Source organism: Lethenteron reissneri, chromosome 29 (assembly GCF_015708825.2).
Source record: "Lethenteron reissneri isolate LAM-NWPU_2019-01 chromosome 29, ASM1570882v1, whole genome shotgun sequence".
Classification (NCBI taxonomy): Eukaryota; Metazoa; Chordata; class Hyperoartia; order Petromyzontiformes; family Petromyzontidae; genus Lethenteron; species Lethenteron reissneri.
Genome location: NC_083807.1, coordinates 13,639,030 through 13,657,901, shown reverse-complemented (window position 1 = coordinate 13,657,901; position 18,872 = coordinate 13,639,030). Strand labels below are relative to the sequence as shown.

Below are 18,872 nucleotides of genomic sequence, written 5' to 3'. Positions count from 1 at the left end.
TCGATGATTGGTTGAACAATGTGATTTTGTGCCGTGGTATCCGCCTTTCAATAACACACTATTCACATTAAATCACGTATCTTTGAGCAATAATGACATTAATTGTCTAAGTGATATCTGAACTGACCACGTAAATATGTTTGCGGAAGGCCAATGACTGGCACAGCATAGGGTGGCCCTCGCTCTGTTGTGGATTGACCAGGCGTTGTAAATTATCATTAACACGTGCTTTATCGATGTATTCGATGTTACGTAGGCTCACCACAAAGCACACTCCCTCTATAGCGAATTGATAGACTCAAGTTAGTATTCATAATTGGGGGCAATTAATTTTTTTGAGAGCGGTATTTTTTTTTACTATATAACTTACTAAAGTAGCTACTTGAGTTAAATGGCCGACTTGTTTATTATGAAACCTTTTGCACTTTAGTTGCCTTTACTGCCTTCAGTTTCCACACTTGTCTGCAGCAGTCAAATAGTACAACGTGTGATTGTCAACCGGCTCTGTAAAGAAGGGGGGACGTGAGACTTATTTTCCCATTGCCGCTGTGTTGCATGGGGGGGGGGGGGGAGTCACATGACCGAAACGTTCTCGCAAAACATTCAGCAGCACCTGAAAGGTGAAGTGACATTTTTATTGGCCTGACGCTGGACTGTGACCTGCCAGACGTATATCCATTAAACTCCTGAAGCTGCTCACTCAGACAGGCTCCAGTCGCAGCTGGGTGCTGTTTCTGTTTGCTCATAGTTATCATGGATCCTTGCTTTTGTTTTGTTCCGTGCTCTGCACGTGTCTTAGGGAACTTTCCATAGCTCACGTCTGGGTAATTTTCTATCGCGAGGCACAAATAATTATCTTTGATTTTAAGGTTCACTTTTTTCTTTTTAAAACGACGCAAGTTGCTTTTGTGATTTGTGGGAAATTGGTGTTCGGTTGAGGAAGTTAAAAACCGCAAATCTGAGAGTTGTTGATCAAGTAGGTTTATAAATACAGCTGCACACAACTCATGTCAGATTCCATCAAATGTATTTGCATAAATGTGAGGAATTAACAGGCTGCGCATTCGCATACATTTAGCATAAACTATTAAAAACGTAACGTTTTTATTTTACCAGGTCGGGGCCACTGAGCGATTTTGCTCTTTTTCAGCAGTGACCGGGCCACGAATGATAGCTCTGAGTGGCTTGTGTGAAAATTTATCGCAGCCAAATACTCAAAACGCATGTTTCTAAATGTGGAGGGGAAAACCCGAGGACCCGGAGAAAAATCCACGCGACTACGGGGAGAGAGACACGCAAACTCCGAAATACACCGCAGCAGGCGTCAGGGTCGGGATCGACCCCACGACCTCCTGTAGACCAGGCGAGGTAGTCAACATCTCCTAGCCACCGTGATGATGAGAGAGACGCAAACTCCAAATACACAGCAGCAGGCGTCAGGGTCGGGATCGACCCCACGACCTCCTGTACACCAGGCGAGGTAGTCAACATCTCCTAGCCACCGTGATGATGAGAGAGACGCAAACTCCAAATACACAGCAGCAGGCGTCAGGGTCGGGATCGACCCCACGACCTCCTGTAGACCAGGCGAGGTAGTCAACATCTCCTAGCCACCGTGATGATGAGAGAGACGCAAACTCCAAATACACAGCAGCAGGCGTCAGGGTCGGGATCGACCCCACGACCTCCTGTAGACCAGGCGAGGTAGTCAACATCTACTAGCCACCGTGATGATGATGATGAGAGAGACGCAAACTCCAAATATACAGCAGCAGGCGTCAGGGTCGGGATCGAGCCCACGACCTCCTGTAGACCAGGCGAGGTAGTCAACATGTTGCCACCGTGGCGGTCCAGTTAAAGGTGCCGTTTCCCTGTCAAAATACAGCGATGTGATTGAAAGTAACAACATTATTGTATATTTGAACGTGTTAAATTCGTAACTTTCCCTGCGGTTCCCTTTAACCTGCGCAAAAGTCATATAATGTGTGTCCTGTCACTCGGCATTGATACATGTACAGTGCTGTCACTCGCCCTTTTTGTCACGTTCACGGTGACGAATGAAGCCTCGGGGCTCATTTTCTCCTGAAGCCGGTAACTACATCACTCATTACCACAACATGACTCGCAAAATTGCCGGATCAAGAGCCCCACATTGACGGGGTGAGTTTGCCGATGCCCTCCCTGGCAGTCCGTCAGCTGCTGCGGCATTGCAGGTGCTGTCAATCGCCAACTCATTGCTGATTGTCTGCTAATAAATGAAGTTGAACTGCTGAGCTTATCCCGTGGACCGGGTTTTTAACGCAGCGCATGTCGCCTCGTGGAATGCGGGACGAGTTAAAATCCACAGCCGGGCTGATTCACCGCCGCATGGACTCGCTCAGAACGAGGGAGGCACAGACACAAGTTGTTGTTGTTGTTGTTGACGCCCCGGTCATTGATTCGTACGGGAAGGCAAGAACTGCCGCTTTTAAAAGACGATGTTTTGATATTCTAAACCTGATTCTGTGTGCACATTCGCAGTTCTAAGTTGGCGAAGTGTAATATGTCTCGGTGCGTTATAACCCTTGTACCCTTCGACTTTAATTCTTGCAGACTGGCAGCTGCCACAAACCTGAAGGGCAGGGGTGGTGGGACTCCGTGTTCAAAGGTCTGGCTCTATTCGTGTATAGTTAACCACAGGAGGAAGCCATCGACTCGTGTGTCAAGACCGGCATCCTCCCCCAACCCACCCTGCTCTTCCCTCCGCATTGGACGTGCTGGTCCTTGTGTATTTATGGGATCATAGAGCCTCCTGCTGGCTGTGAATAAACACTGTTATGGAGTTTCACAATGCACAAGCAGACGGACAACACGCTCCCTTCCCAGCGATATATTTGTCTCCACGTCAACAAGTGCGGTGTCTTGTTTCTTTTTAAATCCTTTATATTAAGTTCACTTGCTTGCTTGCGCGCTTACAACCGTGCAAATCTTTCGGTCGTTTTTTAACCCACTTCCCGTGATCCAATCGAGCTGACATTTTGCACACAGACTCGTTGTGCGTGACAATTTATTTTAGTGAAAATTTTTTTCCATAACTTTACACTTTTTAGGATTTTGTTAAATATTTAATTACCAATTGCTTAATGGTGGCAGGCAATCATCTGACCCATAGGTGGCAGCCATCTCAAGCCAGAGGAAGAGAGGACTCTAGCCGCCACGCATATAAAGGATTTATAGTGAAAAACGTTGTTTTTACGGGTTAATTTTTTGCACATTCCATCAGACACACGTCTTGCTTGGGAATGCCATTATTTCAGCAGCATTGCTTCAACAGTGTCAAGGCGATCGGTATCACCTTGGCATCTGCTGCTGTCACTTCTCCGAACGCTAAACGAATCTTATTTAGGGCTCGCTTAGCTTTAATCTGAGAGAATAAGACTGCTCCGATTTGAACTTGACAATTTAGACAAGGCCCTCTTACAATCACACTTATCATATACAGATAAAATGTGCACATCTGATTATTGGGACCACGTAGATAACAGTTCCATCAGCTACTTCAATGTCAAACAAATTATAAAGTTAATCTGATTGATACATTTCAACCTCCTGTCAAAAACGAAACCAGAGCCACACATTAAAAAGTTAGATGTTAAAAATCTTTATAAGTAACATGCCTCAGCAGATTCCCCCTCTTTTTCACCTGAAGACGGTTGCTTCTGTCGCGATCGAAACGTCGTGCTACCAACGTGGCTTTACCGAAAGAACCAAAGAGTATCCAGTATCTCGTCAAGCAGTCGGTATTCATTGGGCTGATGATGAACTGCCAGATGTTTATAGCCACGGACCTTCGCTGTTAGTTCTATGTGAAATGAGTATGCGTAAGGGGCCGTCCATAAATGACGTCACGCGATTTTGGACGATTTTTGACCCCTCGTCACACGGCGTCACAAAAAGTCAGACCCCCCCTCAAATATGACGTCACAAAGCTCTGCCCCCCCCCCCCCCAAAAAAAACATGCTTCAAATCGCTTTAAACTATTGTCATTGTAGTGCGTATTTAATGTGGCGCTGCACTCCAATGTTTGTAGGAGAAAACATTTATTGAAAAGTTTAATTAAGTAGAACGTGTTGTCTATATTTATTTAAATTTGCACATTTTTATGTGACGTCACATTTCTCACCCCCCCCCCCCCTCGTTACACATCGTCACAAATGTCTGACCCCCCCCCCCCCCTAGGTGCGTGACGTCATTTATGGACGGCCCCTAATGCCTCCCACTAAATAATCATTAGCGGCGTGCCACGTAATGATCTGGCCAATTCAACACCGCCAGAAAGAGCCGAAATACATTGCCACCTTTAAAAGCGTTTAACGCGCCAATTGTTGCTCTGGGTTCACAGGAAGGTTCGGGAACAAATCTCATTCATCAATTAGATTCGACGTTTCGCTTGAAAGTGCGTCAAGCATCTTCAGGTCACGAAATCAGAAAGTCAGAATAATAATTAGCGCTGTGAATTCTTATAAACGAGACACTTTAAATTGTTCAGCTGTGTCGTCGGGTGGTGGGAGGGTCCTACAACACACACGTATCCAGATCATCAGGTGGCCTAACTCAAGCGTGAGTTGTGCATTTAGAACTTTAATTGATCTCATCCAAACTTCTGTTCAGAGTTCATCGGATTCCTCCAGTGGCAAATCAGTATCGATTCTGGTATCGGGGGTATTTCACGTCGGTGTCGTTGACATCGATTCCCATTATGTCGCCACGTGAAGTTAAATCGAGCTCCGTAGAATCGATCCACTGCAGCCACCACGTTAGAGGTAATCGGGAAGCCTTTTTAGGAATCGATTCCTAAATGACGCGATGTTGTTGGAGTCGCGTGACAGGGCGACGTGATGAGAGTTGACTGCTGTTGGGACTCGCTCGGGTGACCGATTTTAATTTATTGAGAGTTTGTTTTACTTCTTCAATGTAATTTAAACGCCGCTTTTAGTTAGTCGCTAAATTACCACCTTTCAAGACTGCCCATTCAGTTGTAAGTACTCGAGTATACGGATCATTTCATAATCGTATGAAAGTCAGCCGAAAAATGCGTCGATTTTACGCGTTATACGTTTGAATAACTTGTTGTTGTTGTACTCGTGTGGCAATGGAATGTGCTCGAAGATCTTTAAGAACGCGAACACAGACCAACAACAAAGTGTGATTGATTCTTGCGTCGGACGAACGTGGGAAATTTGGCATTTGCATTTACTAGAGCGCATCGGGGTCGGCGGCGTCATGCTCGCATCCCGATTGGCCGAGGCGTGCGCGTGACCGCTCGAAGCTGCGATCCCATTGGTCCACTCGGAGGGGGGGGGGGGGTACCGGGCACCGTCGCTTTCCATTGCGCTGGGGCCCATGCGTTGTAGGAAATCCAACGGCGTCTCGCATGTTGCGTAACCACGCGCCCAGTGCACGTGCTGAGTGATGTGCAACCGCACACTTCTTTAGTCTCTCAGCCAGCTAAGGCCCCGCTCAGATAGATAGATATAGAGAAGCTGCCTGGCCATCGCAAGTGCTCAACGCTGTTGGGCTTACGCAGTCGGCGTGGATATAAACAAGCAGCTGATTGTTGAGTTTCCACGTGGAGGGGGAGAGGGGGGGGGGAGACATCCACGGGGAGAGGGAGAGACGCCGGTCGGGGTCGGGGTCGAACCCACACACCTCCTGCACACCCGGCGAGGTAGTGCACATCTCGCCACCGCTGCGAGTGTGGATGAAGGCCTCCCACCCCCCCCCCCCCCAAATGTTGTTGCTGTGGATTTCACACCTGATGATGATTGCTTGTGTTGCAATCGAAACGTCGTGAGAATTTTTTTCATTTTCCTTCTACGTGGTTTTACCGAAAGAACCAAGCATATGAATCCCTGCAGCCACGGAAGCTTTAAATCTAAATGTAAGGGAGCTGTTGTTGGACCGTAATCCCATATTTGACTCTCTCCCGGTCAACGTGAGTTCATTTGAAGACATCACTAACTCTCTCGCCACTCACTAATGTCACCAGCAGCACAGGAGTGGCAACCCTTCTTGTATGGCCTGGTTCATCTTATCGCAGTGGGCTATAAGGGGCCGTCCATAAATGACGTCACGCGATTTTGGACGATTTTTGACCCCCCCCCCCCTTCGTCACACGGCGTCACAAAAAGTCAGACCCCCCCCCCCTCAAATATGACGTCACAAAGCTCTGCCCCCCCAAAATAAAACATGCTTCAAATCGCTTTAAACGATTGTCATTGTAGTGCGTATTTAATGTGCCGCTGGACTCTGATGTAGGAGAAAACATTTATTAAAAAGTCTATTTAATTAAGTAGAACGTGTTGTCTATGTTTATTAAAAGTTGCGAATTTTGATGTGATGTCACATTTCTCACCCCCCCCCTCTCGTCACACATCGTCACGAATGTCTGACCCCCTCCCCCAGGTGCGTGACGTCATTTATGGGCGGCCCCTAAGCACTGCGCTACCGCACCGCAACCATCGTTAAAATACCGTCCACTCGTACAATAATTGTGCCCAAGCAGGCGTGATGGGGACATTTTGACAATATTGCATTTTAAATAAGTACATAGGCGACTGTTGTTGAGATAACCCCGCTCCTGCGATGCTGTGGCCGGTCTTTGACCCCCCTTGATGGTTGAACCTTAAACAAGGTTGTTGAAAATAAGCAGGGGACAGGGCAGCAATCTCCATCCTTGTACTGCATTTCCATGCCGAGGGGTATTGATGCTGTGCCTGCCTCCACCGGCACGCACTGACCAGCGTGGTGAAGTATGGTCAAATAACCCCCCCCCCCCAATCCAACAGTGGCTTGATAAAGAGCAATTACACCTGGCAGTACACTCGTATCAAAAACCTACTAGATTGTCTCAATGTCATTTGTTGTTACTGACATTGGGGTGACAGACCTTAACGATTTATTGGTTTGATGTTGGGCTTTAAATACACACTCATACACTACTTACATAACCTGTTACCGTAATAGATATCAGTCGCAGAAATGTGGAAATGTCAGTAGAGTTGGTCATATCATTTTACATGACAATGTACATGCCTCTTGTTTTCCTTTTGTGAACTATTTATCTAGATCACAACTTTGCAGGCCATATCCTTGTCCCGTTAATTGCTACATATAAGGAAGCTGTCAAAAGCATAATACTTTACCGGTTTCCAGAAGCAGCATGTATGTACTGTAGTTTATTTGGCAAGTGGGGTCCCACCAGTTCATCACATCAAAATCCACGAGTTTCTCACATCTAAACTGGTGGAATCCCATCAGCTTTAAGCCACAAAGGCATCCAAGTGTTATTCACGAATGGGTTTGTAATTGTAACCTGCACACAATGCCCATCTGCACAGGCAAACAGTGTCATGTCGTGTGTTTTTTAAAGGTGCACGTGAATTATCTAGTAGCGCATGTCTTTTTGATCACACAATAAGGCAGCTATTGAGCAAACGTTGTCGTGAGACTTCTAAAATGTAAACTTGGGTGAGCTTAATAAATAACGTGCTGATTATGTAATGCATCAGCGTAATACTGTAAATAAAATATTTGACCTTCGTGATACATATGGTCTTGAGCCACTTACAAACATGTTTGATCATTGCCTGATTAATCGTAACTGAAATGAATTTACTTTAAATAGTTGTATGTGTATTGAGTGTTATTAGAGTGGTGGTGACGGCATATATTGTTTTGTACACAGTCTGTAGAACCTTCACATTTGGGCATAATAGCCATGGGGCTTGTTTCACAACATCATTGACCTGCAATTCTATCAGAGCTGGCTGGCATGGTGATGGCAAAGGGTTCGTGACAATTCAAGTTGTTGCATGCTATGCTTTCAAATATGCAGTATGGTCATGCATATGCCTGTCAACCCATACGGTTTACCCCGTATTCTTGTACAGGGATTTGAGTTTTCAGGTCCATACAGCGTACAGACGTTTAAATATGGGAAAACAAAAAATGGTCTCTGTGTTTCTCCCTTGTGATGGGACTTTGTAGGATGAACGTTGAGATGTATAAGGGGCACGGGGTGACCAATAAGGTCTGAATTGGTCTGTAATAAGGTAGGCACTGGTAAGGGATTGACAGGTATGAATGGACATGTATACAGGAATTACAAAAATAGATCAGTTCTATGATATTCGTGAAGCCGACACGAGCTGTATATTAGTCGCGCTGTATTATGTACATGTTCTATAAAACCAATGTTGGCTTGTGCTTAAAAGAAGGATTTGCATAATTGTCCACTCTACAGTTTGTTTATGGCTGGACTTGAGACCCCCATTGTGTGTGCGAGGCCACGTGAATGGGGTTCAGTTCTCACGGTCTTCTCGTGCCCACCAGACGACTCATCTTGTACCCGCTGTGTGTGGAGGCAGCACGCCACTTACATTTGACGTGAGAGTGGTACAGGTTCGGTGTTATTTGAAATGTAAATGACCTAAAGCGTTTAAGGCAGAGTTTAGTAGAGTAGATAGATCGATTATCCAGCGGTTTCGGGTCGGAGGCGGCGGATTTTCAAAAAACGCCGGATAATTCACTAAATCATGATTTAAAATCTGCTTATTTTTGCACATGCTTGTACGACGTTATGTTTCTAGGTGTTGTTGCATGTTTGTGTATTCAATTTGTTTGCGATGTGAAATTGGCGTGACTAAACTTACAAATGGGCAACAAATAAATATCCAACTTTAATCTCAAAGACTCTGCATGGGGTGGTGTATATCCGTGCAGTGTTGTAATTGTCTAAGTTGCTGTGTGTAGTGTATAATGTGCTGGATATGTAATGTAACACTGAAATCGAGCGGAGCTACTTTTTTGTTTGGCACGCACACGTGGCGACGATCGCCGGACTGGTCGCAGCCTCTGGAGCAGTTTTGCCGGATCTGCCCGGCACCGCCGAATAATCATGGAAGCCGGATTAGAAGTGTATTACATTCTTGTCAAACCTTTAATGCTTTTCAATTAATTAGAATAAGAGCTAAGCAGTTGCTCTTTATAGTGAAATTGTCCAGAGTTAGTAAAACATTGTACTTAATTTAAAAAAAATAACGTTATCAATACGGTGTTACCATTTTTTCATATGCCTGTATATGCTAATTTACCTCCAATTTGCCTTTATTGCAATTACCCTTTGTAATATAGCATATTACTCCTTGTAACCAAAACAAATTCCCGTTGCATTTAGTTAAGAATGTATTCATACGGTGATGAAATTCATTAAAAACTTGTTCATCCTTCATTTGCTTTCTGGCGTGGCGAGGCAGAAGATGAAGACGGAAGCTGAAGACGGTCGCGCCGACGGCGGCTTCTTCTCTCTCGACTACGGGGCGTGGGACGTGCGCGTGGCCCTGATCGGAGGCGGCTTTGCGCTCTACTCCTGCGTGTTTCTGCTCACGCACCTCGTCTCCCAGGCGCTGAGCGTCACCTACAACAGCCTGCACTCGCAAGAACGCGCGTTTTGGTCTCTGGCAGCCACGCGGGCCGTTTTTGGGGTGAAGGCAACTTTCGCAGGTGGTGGCAATCTCCTTAAAACCTTCATTGATGAGCACGGTTTGCTACTTACAGCGCGAAAGAAGTTCAACATACATACACTGCTCATGTGTTTGTAGAAGCTACTGATAGCAATGTTGGTTTTACATTTTCTCCTTGAATCCGCTTATCAGGCACTTAAAGCGTATTATGCCACGTTATCAAAATGTGAGAAATTCACAGATAATGTTTTGAAAGGAATGCTTTTGACTGTAATTACAATATTTAACTCTATACACTGCATGTGTTCTGCAAACTGGCAATTTATGTTATTCGGGTTTTATAACATGATACAGAGCAGTAACGGACAATCACTTAGTATGAAGATTAATTTGAAGAGGTTTACAATTTCCATTAAAAAATGTTTTACCAAATAATAGTTTAAAATTGTTTATTTAAAGCACTGGCTATCTCAATAATGTTTTCCTGCTGAAGCAATTATTTAAAAAGTTATTTAAGTTATTTAGACCAGAGGATGAGGCTCAAAATAAAGCTGTCTCTAGTCAAGGACAATGCATATATTATCAGAGTATGTTGTTTGTTTGCATTCTGACTACAAGCATTGTGGTTAATGCAGACATGATTCCTTGTAGAAGGTTTCAGTTTGGTGTTTTAACATCTTCACACTTGTTTTGTTGCCATAAAAAATGGGAAAAACCTATTATCAAGTTATTTCAAGTTTAAACATTTAGTTTCAAAATAGTCATTAACAACAGCGGTACATTCACAGGTTGTAGCATAAATGTCATAGTTTACAGTTCTAGGTTTTCTTGAATTTAATACTCTTTGGTTCTTTCTGTAAAGTCACGTGTGTATAAACTAAAATAAATCACGACGTTTCAGGCGCAACACAAGCGTTCATCATCAGGTGGGAAAGCATTCAAATCAAGATTTGAGTTTAATGTCAAGTTATTTTGAAGATCATTATTCTACCCATTATGAAACATAATCACTGTAATCCATGGGACTTAGATGCAGCAGCTTCTTGCGATGCAGTCTGATGACACGTAACCTTTGTTTTTGCGTGCGGGGGCAGGGCTTTGGACACTGCTTGCCGATCGCTGGCTCTTCGAGGGTCTGGTTTGGCGGCAGTGCTGGTGGAGCTGGGCACTCATCCTCACCACCGTGGGCTTCTTCCTTTTCGAAAACCTCGCCCTGCACGTGTCAAGCGCCGTGTTCGGTGGCCTCGACCTGGGACTGGCAGTCCACCACGCTCTCAGCGCTCTCGGCTTCCTTACCATGGTGCTCTGGGACTCCACGGGCCACTACTTGGCCATTGTGATCCTCCTACTGGAAATGAGCACCCCATTCACCTGCATCTCCTGGATGCTGCTCAAGGTTCTGTGCAGCTTTTCATCATTATCGTCATCAATAAACAAAATATATTTATACCACGCATCCAACGCAGTACATCTCAAGGGCATTGGAACAAAAGGGGCATTTGAGATCATTACAAGAGAATCACTCATTATGGAAGTGATTGCAGACCAAGTGCAATGTGGAAAAACGAAACAGTATAAGCAATATATAAGTACAAATGACAATAAGCAAACTTGATAACTTAAATTGTGCTTGAGACACTATTTTGTCTAAAAATTACATCTTTAATTTACTATTGAACTCATTAATCTATATGCATTCATCTATTTTAGGTAAGCTCTTCCACTTTTCAGGGAAACACATACTAATTAACTAATTACTAACGTAGCATATAATTACAATAACACACATTACAACTAATTACTAATCTACAACTCATTACTAATCATAACAATTGACTCATTTCCAATCTATTATATAATTACAATACTCCCCCTCTCCGCCTCAAATCACTGCACCTGAATTAGTTAAATGATGACGTCACCCTGCTGCTGCTCTATTTAAGACCAGGAGCAAGTGGAGGGCTTCACCATTCTGGCAAATTGCCCGATGATGCTGGATGTAATTACCAGCGAAACGTCGTACTCAAAAATTGTAAATGCTGTGGATTCACTCTTCAACACACCGGTGGGCTAAAGTAGTTAACTATTTGTCTTTTGTCAACGTGACACATTGTTTACTGTTTGGCCGTGTCGGGTGGTTGAGGGTTATGACACATTTATAAATAACGCGATCTAACCCAAAAACCTTTATTATGAATAATATTGGTCGTGAAAGCCTACGTGTTTGGTACTAAAATCACCAAAGGCCTGTAATTATTTGCTTCTTCCACTTTGCTTGTCGTAGAACAGCTCTTATCACTGAGGTGTAATTGATTTTATGGAACGTAATTTTATAATAATTCTGTCAAATATAGCTTTAACCGAGTTTGATCACGATCCTTATGCCTGTATATTTGGAGACTGCATTGTTCAAAGAGCATGCTTAGTTCATGTTGCAGTGATTGGTGTTTCTGTACTCCGCTGTGAATGCCCGGTTGTCTTTGAGCACATGCACTGCCCAGTTACTCCAACGACACAATTGTGCACCCACACCCTGCTTGCCCAGCCTGATTTAGCCAGTCACCACCGATTAGGTTTGAAATGTTCAGCAGTAAACGTTACCATTCCACATGTTTTATGTGAGTAGCCCTCTCAATGGAAATTGAAAGGGTTACTTTACAATCACAAACGCTGTCATTTATGCGGTGTTGCTGTGTCCTCTTGCCAGTGCGTATCCGAATAGTGTGCAGTATTTTGATGCAAAATACAGCTTACAACTTGAGTAACTTAATACAGTAAAACCTTGGATTGCGAGTAACTTGGTTTGCGAGTGTTTTGCAAGATGAGCAAAATTTTTGCTAATAAATATTAATTTGATAAACGAGCGAGGTCTTGCAATACGAGTAGTGCGTGTATACGCTTTGTCTGTCGAGCATCACGTGATCACAACTGATATACGAGTGCTTTGGATTACAAACACGTTTCCGGAACGAATTATGCTCGCAATCCAATGTTTTACTGTATGTACAACAAACATTGTAAATTAGGAAATATGTCTCGTTGACAGTGCTTGCCCTTATAGTGTGCATTATTCTGATAGAAGATTTACTTGATTTAGACGGAAGTTAGTGTTTATAAATACATGTCGAGAAAAAAATGCCATTTACGTAATATAAATCTATTTGCTTAATGCTCGCCTTATCAGTGTGCAGTATTTTGATGCAAAGCACACTTGATGAAAGTAGATGTGTTGATTTACATGCTTTCTTGTCTGCAGGCTGGCTATGCCAAAACTCTGCTGTGGCGAGTCAACCAGATGGTGATGATCCACATGTTCCACGGGCGTATGTTCCTCACCTACTACTTGTGGTGGGAAAGCTGGAGACATCGACAGGACCTTGTGAATCATGTGTCCCTCCCTACATTGGTCATTTTCTACACGGGCCTGCTCGTGCTGACAGTCTATCTCAACCCATACTGGACCTACAAGAAGACTTTGCAGTTGACAAACCCTGTTGATTGGAACTTTGCCAATAAAGACATGAACAGAAATGGCCACAAAGTTGCAGATGTGATTAACAGGAAGCATTCGTAGGATTGCAGCTGTATTCATGCCACTGTTTTTTTAAGCAAGACACATAGGTATTAAATTTTGATCCTACAGATAACACTGGTGACTCAAATGTATTTTTAGAGATCAGATTGAGAAAGCCTGAGATGTGTGTGATGACATGCAACATTTTCGTGGTATTTGACGACTGCAGTCAGTTCGAACTGGCGAAACGTCGTACTCGGATTGTAAACTGTTGTGGCTTTGCTCTCCAACACACACCGGTGTGCTGAACTAGTAACTAATTGGCATGTATTGTTTACGTGACAAACCTTACTAATTGGCTGTGTGGTTAATGACATTTACGCAATCTAACCCAAAAATACCTCTTCTGATAATATTGGTCACGAGAGCCGACGTGTTCAACTGAGTTTTGACCAGTGCTTCCAAATAGCTGAGACTCGAGCACTGATTGATGCTCTTTATAATGGCCAAGAATCGACCCAATTAATTCAGACTTGGGAGAGTGGCATCTGTTGGAACAGACCCCCAAGATACATGCTTCTATCCTCTACTTGTGCTTAGGCCTCAGTTGAAAGAACCCTTCGTCTAGATGCACGGTACTTGCAACAAGAGATTGTGCACTTTATGCAGATTGTAGCTTTCATATTTTTCCTTACTGGTGCCGTCTGTGATGTATTAATGCTTACTGTTTGAAATGTTGCATGTTGAATCAAGCTCAGTTTTTGCATGCAATTTTACATATCCCATCGGGTTATGTTAAGCTGATATATTTTTTTTATTGTGCTTTAAACTTATGGTCTGTTACAAGGCCATTCACTATCCTTATGTTCTCCTTTACATCCTTCCAGCTCCGTCACTTCCAGGGAGTGTCAAAGCTTCAGGACATGGAGTGGTGGGATGCAAGCGTAGGGTTTAGGAAAAGCTCAGTTACTGCATTAAAATCAAATCACTTTGATATTCGGAGACTTTATTAATGTATGATGTGTACTAAAATACTTTATTAGTAGATTGTAATATGCATATTTCAATCTATCAATCATGACGATCTAAAAACTAATATATTTACATACAGTGTGCTACTTGTAAACAGTTGTTTAAGAATATATGAGTATATGGTTGCTGGTTTTAGGTGATAGTTTTTAAAATTGTTTTGTTTGGTATTTACATAATCGACTGTTATTTGCTGCAATAACGGTATAACTATAATTTGTATAGCTGCTAAACATCACGTGCTACTGGGAATGTCAAACAGATAAAGAGCAAACACCAACACATTTGCTATAAATTGTGATGATTTTAGGGAGTGTAAATCAAGCAATAACACATTTATTGAGTGATAATACCTTTATAATTTTAACAGGTGAAAGAGGTAATGAATTACATGAATGCAACTGGAAATGCAGCTTACAAAGGTAAAGCAAACATCGATGTATGTTTAAATAGATCTCAGTCATGGTTTTTTTTACCTCTGTGTGAAAACGTAGTTTACATTTATACTTTCAGGCATTTAGTGTAAACGTGGTCAATCCTCTGAGCATTGACTTTGTAGGTATTTAATTGGTTGTGATTAGAGGAGAAATTGTGTCTTGAACAAGGCTTTGAACATGAGAGATCGCTGAGACAGTAGAATGAAGAAATCCCCCACTGGTGGGAGGCTAAATGTGGCTTTGTGGATTTACAGTTGTTGGCATTTAAGTTAACATCCTCATTAGCAGCCACAATGGTCTATCCACTGCTGGATGGAACCCTCCCCACACATTGCCATCCCTCATTTGCCTTGACAATCTATCTCGCTAAAAATATTATTTCCATGAAATGCTGTGGATTTGTGGCATAAAATACTCTGGTATATTTATTTTGTTTAAGACTTGCATGCAAGTTGGACTAGAGCAGATGACAAAATACGTACATTTAATTTAACATTTCAAACAGCTTTTCACGTGAAAGTGATCAAGCCATTATGTGCATGCTATAGGCCATTAACTGATGTGACATTTTCATTATACCAAGTTTTTTTCCCTTTTAGAAACCTAAAATTAAGGCATTTTGATACAAAATAATATATTTATAGCCGCACGTAAATATAGCTTAGGTTTTTTTTACTGCAAATTCGAATGCACTGTCTTGTATGTGAACCAGGCATTTAGGAACAGGTTTATGATGACACTTGCTTCATGTCAGTCCGGGTTTGGTTAAACATTCTATGATCGCTGCAATATTGTAAATTATCTTTCAGATCTAGGTAAAATGCACAACGAATGAAAAGCTGTAATTGTCTACTTTTTTGTAGTTTAGTTAAATGTAGTATTTTTCCCATAACTGTTGCACAGTGGAACATGTTTCGATGCTATATTGGAATGACACCTATTTTATTTCACATTTGTTTGAGTTTCTCTAAAGCTACGAGTGTAATATTGAAATAATTTCAATACTTTCAATGGAAGGTAATTTTTTTATTATGCAGATGTTTTTAAAGAATGTATCTCTTCTAAAATAGTGGGTAGACAGGACCCACCCGTATAACACATCTCAAACTCAATGAGTTTGAGATGTGGGGTGCCATGGTGGCGAGATGTTAAATACCTCGTCTGGTAATGCAGGAGGTCTTGGGTTCGATCCCGACCTTGATGCCTGTTGTATATTTGGAGTTTGCGTGTTATCCCTGTGGTCCGTGTGGAATTTTCTCCGGGTCCTCCGGTTTTCCCCTCCACATTTAGAATAAACATGCTTTTCGAGTATTTGGTTGAAATACATTTCCACATGATAAGCCACTTCGTTGAGATATCATTTGTGGGCAGGTTGCTTTTGAAACAGAGCTATATAGCTCAGTGGGCCTTACGTGCTAAATAGGTTTATTCACAAATGTGCAAACTTAACATGACAGTGGTATATTTAGACGATGTTTAGGTACCACAGATTTTACTGAGTTAATCAAGTAAATACATCTCTGCTGTGTTATAGCAATATCACATTTTCGAATCATTTCCTGATCTCGGTTTATGATGAGAATTTGTTTTAGAAAATGTAACAAGATATTTTGTATGATATGTTGATTTAGTGTTTGATCAAATATAGCCTAGTAAGGTAGCGTTGTGGCTTTGATCAGCTCTGAGCTGGCACTGATAAGATACTCAATTTAGATTTAGGCAGCTGCCTGTGATTGATTCTCAATCGTTGTGAGTTTATAGTCGCAAATGACTAAAATAACAATTGGAATAAATGCGATTCAGCACTATAGCTACATTCCAAATCTGAGAACTTAAAATGTTGATTTCACTGCCACGTGACGAACGTTACTTTTAGTGCCAGAGTGGGTGGGAAAGTGCTGTCCCCCCTCAAGTTACCTGTTCCTGTGTGTAAGAGGTCACGTGAAAGGATCTCGGGGCAGCTGCGGTGTCCATTTCTATAGGGCGTTCAACAATGCGAAGGGTTACATTGCAGTCCGAGAGATACAAATGGATGTGACGCATGACATGATACCGATACATTACTCGCAATATTTGTTGATACTGCGTTGGCAGTGGTGCACAAGCACAATTATATATATATACAAAACTCACGTGAATAGTATTGCCAGATGTGAAGCTTTCGTGACTGCAGGAATTACTCTTTGGTTCTTTCGGTAAAGTCACGTAGAAAGAAATTAAATTAATAATAGAATACGACGACGTTTGATTGCAACACAATCAACCATCATCAGGTACAAACGAATGAGAAAACAAACATAGTAAACTTGGAAATATAACGCAATACAACACAGAGACTCGGCTGTGTTTTTGACTAATGTGTTTCATGATACCGATAGCACAATTTGGAAAAAAGATTTGTATACACTTTTTTTTATATGTTTGTGTAGTGTTGAATCCTTAAAGTGTCAGTACATAGAATTTTGTCCACATGCATTGTAAATGGTTTTCGTTTAAACTCTAATAATATATGGCATATTATGGAGAACACTTGTTTTTGTCATTGCTGCCCAATGTTTTTCATTTAACTTGATTGTCATAGTACTGTTGAACTGTTTTGTGCTGTTCTTTTACCTGCCCAGGTTCATTTGCAGTAGTGGTAAGGATTTAGTTTTAATGTCTATGTCATTACTGTACCTGAATTGAGTGAAGGACACTATATTTTCCAACATCCGAGTGTGATGACACCACTATTAATTATAAGGGATCTTAAAACAAGTCAAGTATAACAGGAGTGGCTCTAGAAGATAATGCAATCTGTCACCACAAACACAATGCCTAATTAAATGATTCACATTCCAGAATTATTTAAGTTAGTAATCAGGGATTGTGTATATCTACCATTGTTCAGTTTGAACTTAGCATCTTCCAGTAGCTCCTATAAAGGGTACGCTTATATTGACAATCAAAGTTTCACATCACCCTTTGGGCTGTTAATCGCAATGCACCACGTGATAGTGGATGTTAATACACTAGCAGTATTCAAAGAGGACATCACAACGTATTTTGGGTTGGAATAAATTGATAACTAAATTATTTATATTTGCTTTTTGTGTTTATTTTGTTGTCCTTCTCCTGCACCTCCGATTAGCACGGTTGGCTACGTACTTAAGTGTCGAAAGAAGTTCAACATATATACTCAAGATTCAACACACATACATACACCCACCCCTCCCAGCACCACTCTCCAAGCTTGATTTTAATCTCTTTTAATCTCGTGCACTTTGCATGGAGGATGGGAGAATGGGGGATGGGTTTTGGGAAAGTGTAAGACGCATGTTGACTGAAAGTGTCACACAGTCACTTGTGTGCCTGTGAGAACCCTTGATGGTGCAAGCAAGCCTGACACACAGCGGGGAGCTCAGGGGTGAATACTGTATCCCAGCCTGCTGGTGAATGGTGGGGGCAGGAACAGTGGAAAGGGAAATGCCTCGGCAGTGTCTTGAGAACAGCTGTTTTGGATCATGTCCATTTGCATGTACAGCCCTTTTGTCAATTCGCTTTTTGAGAGAGGGCCTCCCCTTGCCATGTGAGTCATGGGGGTGTATTGAACACACTTCCTCACGACCGTCTGATTGGAGACCATCGACACGGGACCATAGATGCACAATACGGTACAACACTGGATTTTACTGGACGGCGCAGTGGCGAGATGTTAACTACCTCGCCTGGTATACAGGAGGTCGTGGGTTCAATCCCGACCCTTGAAGCCTGCTGTATATTTTGAGTTTGCAAATCACATCGTAGTCGTGTGAAGATTTATCCAAGTCCTACGGTTTTACCCTCCACATGTAGAAACATGCGTTTAGAGTAATTGGCTGCTATACATCCCACAAGCCACTTTCTTGGGCTATCATTTGTGGCCAGGTAGCTTCTGAAAAGAGCTAAAAAGCTCAATGGGGCTTTACCTGGTAAAATAAAAATAGTAAAAAAAGAATAGTAATGGACTCCACGTTTGATGAAAACGTATCCCTGCAGCAGCCTACAACACCCGTTTCTCTTCATGGTGCTCACCCACGTAAGCAGAATCAGAACACAAATGTGTGGTTAACGCAGACATGATTCCTTGCAAAAGGTTTCTGTTTGGTGTTTTAACTTCTTGACACCTGAAGGGTAAATACATACTCAAGTGCAGCAGCAGCAGTAACAGCAGCAGCAGCAACTGCAGCAGCAGCAACTGCAGCAGCAGCAGAAACTGCAGCAGCAGCAGCAACTGCAGCAGCAGCAGCAACTGCAGCTCCCTTTGATGCTGTTAATCCTGCATAATGCACATGCATATGCAGTACTAATCACATTCCTGCATTTCCCATAAATATGCTAAATTCCTTTTGATATGCAAATTCCTTTGTC

General features: G+C 42.4%; 1 protein-coding gene across 3 annotated transcripts; it reads left to right on the top strand.

Moving 5' to 3' along the window:
- The first annotated feature begins 4,848 nt into the window (after positions 1-4,848).
- CLN8 (CLN8 transmembrane ER and ERGIC protein) lies at positions 4,849-17,558 on the top strand. Of its 3 annotated transcripts, XM_061562646.1 has the most exons (5): positions 4,849-5,017; positions 9,293-9,543; positions 10,598-10,899; positions 12,760-12,851; positions 13,905-17,558. In XM_061562646.1, the coding sequence occupies exons 2-5, from the start codon at positions 9,300-9,302 to the stop codon at positions 13,963-13,965; spliced, it is 699 nt and encodes a 232-aa protein (XP_061418630.1). In that variant the 5' UTR covers positions 4,849-5,017; positions 9,293-9,299; the 3' UTR covers positions 13,966-17,558. The 3 variants fall into 3 exon arrangements, with proteins under 3 accessions (XP_061418630.1, XP_061418629.1, XP_061418628.1); XM_061562645.1 differs by having other exon boundaries at positions 9,297-9,543; positions 12,760-17,558; XM_061562644.1 differs by having other exon boundaries at positions 12,760-17,558.
- The last annotated feature ends 1,314 nt before the right edge of the window (positions 17,559-18,872 follow it).